We start from the raw sequence: 5,575 nt of genomic DNA, 5'->3' as shown, positions 1-5,575 counted from the left end.
ACAGGGTAGCTATGAATGGGAATCAACTTGATGGCATATAACAACACAACATCCCCAGCTGTGCCCTGAAACAACCCCTTGTCCCTTAGAACCTCCCTCCCTGAGGCCTCATCAATCCCGGTTTCTCAGTGCTCCCTCCCTGTCCTGGTCCCTGGGTCTGACCCATCAACAGGGGCTTGCAGGGAAGGACTGGAGGGGCTGCTGAGGACCCAGGGCCAGGGAGCTCTGTAGTCACATTTGAGAAGGGAAACCCCCACAGTCCAGCTCATTCTGTGAGGTCATTTTGTGTCTGTCCTTGGGTGGGCTAGTGGGTGAGGAAGGGCCCCAAGAAGAAAGGGGCTCAGGTGAGCAGACTTTCAGGGGATGGCAGCCCCTGGACATGGTGTGGAGAGTTCTTCAGGCAGGAACTTCTGCAGAGTAAGTGATGCATCTGCTGCTCCACCACCCCACTACCCCAGATGGTCCATCTCTCCCAACCCCACCCACAAGCTGAAGCTCTGAACATAAGCTCCCTGAGAAACCTGTCTGAGTCAGAAGCTTGGAAAACACATCTGACTTGGAGGGTGAAATGTTGCAGTTCTTTGGGGTCCAGATAGCTTCAGCTATACCTCAAAGCAGTCCCTCATCCCTTACAGTCTCTGGATTGAGAGGATCCTGATGCTCACCTGGGCCAGCCTCCCACCTGCTCCCATCTTCTTTGAAGACCACCAGCCTTGGGCTCATCCTCATTCCAGAGCCGGCAGGTTTGCGTTTCACAGTTGTCCCAGGCTATGTCCTGGGGTGGCCGCTCACCTGTCCCCACTGACCTAGGGCTGGAAGTGCTGAGCTGAGCATCCTATCGGGGCCTTTTCAAGATCTCTCGTCTGTGTGTCCTCCAGCTACTCTGTCCTTGACATGCCACCAGCTCCTCCACATACACCACACCACACATATCACATCATATACACACATCACAGACACACACACCACACACATATACCATACCACACACATCACATCATGCACACACATCACATACACACACCACACACATACACCACACCACCCGCATCACATCATACACACACATCATATACACATACAACACACACATCACATCATATACACACATCACATCCACACACCACACCACACACATCACATCATACACACACATCACATCCACACACCACACGACACACATACACCACACGACACACACATCACATCATACACACATGACACCACACACACACCACACCATATACACACATTACATATACACTACACCACACACACATCACACACATGACACCACACACATCACTACACCACATACACATATATACCACACAATACACATCACCCCCACATGACATCACCCCCATGACACCACACACACATACCACATACACACGACACACACCACTATACCACACACACACACATATACTACACAACACATATCACACACATCACACACCCCCCCCCAAACCACACACACACACATCACACCACACACACACACACACACTGCCAGGGTCCAGGGAAAACCTTATGTTCTCACGTCTCCTGTAAGAGAAAAGCAAGGTATCTTAACTGTGGCCACTCAAAGTTCAGAGGTTACCTGGGGTCTCTCCTGTCAGCCAGGGCCCTTTATGGAACTTTATCCCTTGACTCAAGCCTCAGATGACTCTGGAAGCTGTCAGCTGATCTCTGTCCTGGTGCCCCCTCAGGATACTTACCCCACACCTTCCCCTGCCCAACTGCCCAAGTGGGGTTTCTAGTGCACCCACCCTTTACTGCCACCCCACATTCCTGACCTCACTGCCCACGTGCTCCCTGCGCCCCTGCTCCGGGAGTGTACGCTGAGGATCTTGTTTCAAGATCCATCCTGGAGAACCCACACCAGGACACATCCAAGGCCTGCCCCTTCCCCAACTCGCAGACTTTACTCCCTGCCCCCAGCTACTCCTGGGAAGCACTTCTGTCGGGACTCACTGGCACCCTTAATTGAAGCCGTGCCGGTCCCTTTTGTCACTACTCCAGGACCTTCTTTGCTTTGACTCACCTCTTTACAAAAGCCAAGTGAACCTTGGCCAGCCTCATGCCTTCTCTATATGGGTCTCTCCATGCTTGGCCTCTCTAATTGCCCTCCTGCCACCTAGTAGCTTGTCCTCCTTGGGGGTGAGTAGAACGGGGTGAGCCCCTGGAGAAGACATGAGACCTATACTGCTCTGAGACCCCTCTCCACCCAGCCCTGGGCACATTCAGGCCTTCACAGATGTTGGTTGAGAAGATAAATATTATTTACAGCAGCCACTCTGCTCCCAGCCCCTGGTAGGAACCCCCAGTCTGGTTGTCCAGGGTCCTGGGAGTGGGGCCAAATTGTGGAGCGTCAGCGATGGGCTGGGGTATCACTGCCACAAAAACCACGTGTCTGGCTCCAGGCACTTATGTGGGGAGGGCCGAGGCCCCGCCCTGTCTCCCGTCTTTGCTAAGCAAATGGCCCTGCCCCAGAGACTGGAGGGGGTGGCAGGGAGGGCTCAGCTTGTGCCCAGACACTAATGGGATGCCTCTAGGTGTCCTCTGTCCACCTCAAAGGGAGACTGGCTTTGATTGGGGACACACTCTGGGCCACCCTACACACTCCATCTTCTCACACAGGGGAAACACCTAGGAGCGGGGAGGTGACAGGAATGGGGGGTGGCTACAGGTCTGAGGGCGCAGAGCGTTTCTGGTGGCAGGCTGCCGTTCCAGAAGTCTTGGTGCTTTGGGAGTGCTGATTTCTAGAGCTGGCACTTGATGTCAGATGGCGTTACCCAATTTCTAGCGACCTCTAACCCTGTAGCCTTCGTTCCAGAGGCTTCATCTTGGTGGTTCAGATGCTGGCACAAGAGTTTCCCATGAGTCACTGGGGCAGCAAATGGCCTCTCACAGTTCCTGAGGACAGCCTATAGTCCCCGGTGGGCGGGCCATTTTGTGCTCTGGGAAAAGGCCTCTATTGGAGAGACCCATGTGTTGCTTTGTGTTTAAGAGTTGGTTCTCCAGGGAGGGCTGGGACAAGGAAAGCTACAAGCCCTGGGCCCAGCCTAGGCCTGTTGGCAATTTCCATTCATCCCTGGACCAGACTCCATCCACTCCCATAAGCCCAGGTTCCCAGCTCAGCTGAGGCTGGCAGGAAGGGGCCCCAGGCTCTCAGTGCCAGCTGCTCCTGGGGGTAGGAATCAAACCCTCTGCAAACAGGGTGGCCAGTTGAGCCTGGCGACCCTCTTCCTCAAACACAGTCCTGGAGGGGCTACTCCAGGCCAGCCGGTTCAGACAGCTGTGCTCTGCTTGATGCTGTGGAAGCTGACCCGGGTCGGGGAGGTGGGGATGGACATGGCGCGGGCCACCCGGGCACGGATCGAGTGCTTGTCCTGCCATCGGTGCCACCTCTTCCGGATGGCTGAGCAGACCTGTGGGCACAGGACAGAGAGTGACGTCTGAGGTCTGCAGGAGTCCTCCCACGAGCACCTAGACAGGTGAGCTGAGCACAGGGACCACCCAGAAGAAGAAGTGGACACATCATGGGCGTAGTCTGCTGGCATATTCGTGAAGACCATTCTCTCAGTATACGCGAGAGGGCGTCTTTTTCTAATCTACACATGGGTCAGTGGGGTTACCAGTGTGTGACCCTCGCTAATTTGCAACCTACACCACAGACTCGTGACGAGACTGCACCCCTGCTTTGGGCTTCCATGCCAACTGCCTATGAGGGCAAAGGGTATCACTGCAGAAACAGATCAGGGATAACAGGGACCCTCCTACCACCCTGGGGTCCTTACCTCACTGTTGAGGAAACAGTAGAACACAGACACAAAGAAGCCCTGGGTGGAAGGGAAAGGTTGTCAAGGGTTTGGTTCTCTCTCCCCACATATGACAACCACCACTTCTCCCCAACCTCTGTCCAGATGTGCAGATGTGATCCCTCGGGAGCTGGGGACAACTGGGGCCAGGATAAGGGGTGGCAGCTGTACCTGGAATGATTCCAGGAAGGAGTTGAAGTAGATGAAGACGACCCGGGAGACCTCGTCCTCCCCTGGGTTCACAAAGAACAGCATGTAGGTGATGCCCAGTAGAGGGAGCAGAACCAGAGTGGCCTTCACAGCCTTCCTGGTGGATGAAGGGGGGGGGGGGGGGGGGGGGGGAGGTTCAGAGTCACAGCGCACCCAGGAGGGGCTGGCTCTGAGCCTGGGAGCTGGGGATTCAGGAGGTTAGACCCTGAGTCAGAGGCTGGGTCTGAGGTCCCCCATGGGTGGAAGACAGGGGAGGGAACCAGTTACCTGTACTGAATGGTTTCTGATGTGGTAGATGCCCGGAGTTTGGTCATGAGGATGCGAACAATATTGAAGAGGAAGATGAAATTAATCTGAAATTTGAACACACCAGTGGAGATGATGTGGGCATATATGTGAACAAGACACTGAGGTGGGGTCGGGGGGTGGGGTGCCTCCACCTTCACTGTTACTTGGACATTCCTGACTCAGGCCTCCTCAATGGGTGTGTGTGTGTGTGTGGCCCCACCTCTAGGTAGAGATGTTTCAGGTCCACAGCAGGGACTGACTGCCCCTCCCCAAGGTACCCCTTGATCCTGACCATCACCCAGGTTCTTACCAGCAGGACCAAGATCATGGGACCCTGGTAGATGTAGTCGGTGTACACCCCAGGCCTTTTGCCAAACCAGCACCTAGAAGGCCACAGAGAGGAGGTGAGGGAAGAGGGACCTTTGGTTCAATTCAGTGGCATGGGGGCTGGGGACTGGGAAAGGGCAAAACTGGAGCTGGAAACCCAGAGCTGTGTGCTCCAATCCTAATCGTGCCAGAGGGCCAAGCCAATTGATTTCATCATTATGCTTCAGTTATTCCATATGCAAATGAGCAGCATCCTCTCTTAGGCGAGAGAAAGTTGCGGGAAAGACCAGTGCGGCCTGGGAACATGCAGTGAGAGGTGAGAACCCAACACATCCCTGCTTCCCTTGGTTCCCCCTCTGGGACCTTCAGCCCTGGTTGGGCTCAGCATGCCCGCTAGTGAGACGTGGCCTTGATGCACTTGTCCAGCAGAGGGTGCCCAACAATTAGCAATCTCTAGCTGAATCTGTCCAGTTTCAGCCTGAACAAACTCAAGCTAGACTTCCCCAGGTTCCACAGCAGAAGGCTGAACTACTTTGCTTTATCCTGAATCAGTAAGTTCCAGTGAGGGTCCTTCTGCAGAGATGTGGTGGGCGGGTAAGCAGACAGCTGCATATTAGGATGCTTCCATAAATCAGGAACTGAGATTTCGATATGAAACTTCTTGATTTTTTTATGTTAACAAAATTTTTAAAACACACTGCCAAGACCAAACACAGCCTGTCTGCTGCTGTCTAGTCAGCCCTTGGGACCTACAATTTTTGAGGACTCACCTGGATCTCTTCTGCTACAGTGTCAGCACTTCACCACTAGATGGGGTGTTAGAGCTGCTCGGATGGCCTTTCTCTTGCGGCCCCTGCATCTTTTTTTCCTTTAATGCGCAACACACACACACACACACACACACACACACACACACACACACA

At 54.1% G+C, this 5,575-nt stretch overlaps 1 protein-coding gene across 4 annotated transcripts in view; it reads right to left on the bottom strand.

Moving 5' to 3' along the window:
• Positions 1-3,167: 3,167 nt before the first annotated feature.
• CRHR1 (corticotropin releasing hormone receptor 1) overlaps positions 3,168-5,575 on the bottom strand; it is a 46,394-nt gene continuing 43,986 nt past the window's right edge. For 2 of the 4 annotated variants that reach the window (XM_006833534.1, XM_006833536.1), the window contains 5 exons: positions 4,636-4,708; positions 4,305-4,390; positions 3,999-4,134; positions 3,807-3,848; positions 3,168-3,437 (listed from right to left, as the gene is read on the bottom strand). In XM_006833534.1, coding sequence (XP_006833597.1) covers positions 3,297-3,437; positions 3,807-3,848; positions 3,999-4,134; positions 4,305-4,390; positions 4,636-4,708 — 478 coding nt within the window. In that variant the 3' untranslated portion in view covers positions 3,168-3,296. The remainder of the gene's footprint in view (positions 3,438-3,806; positions 3,849-3,998; positions 4,135-4,304; positions 4,391-4,635; positions 4,709-5,575) is intronic. The other 2 variants (XM_006833537.1, XM_006833535.1) reach the window with 2 other exon arrangements.

Source organism: Chrysochloris asiatica, unplaced genomic scaffold (assembly GCF_000296735.1).
Source record: "Chrysochloris asiatica unplaced genomic scaffold, ChrAsi1.0 scaffold00007, whole genome shotgun sequence".
Classification (NCBI taxonomy): domain Eukaryota; kingdom Metazoa; phylum Chordata; class Mammalia; order Afrosoricida; family Chrysochloridae; genus Chrysochloris; species Chrysochloris asiatica.
The sequence above is the reverse complement of the archived record's forward strand: the minus strand, read 5'-3'. Positions and strand labels throughout refer to the sequence as shown.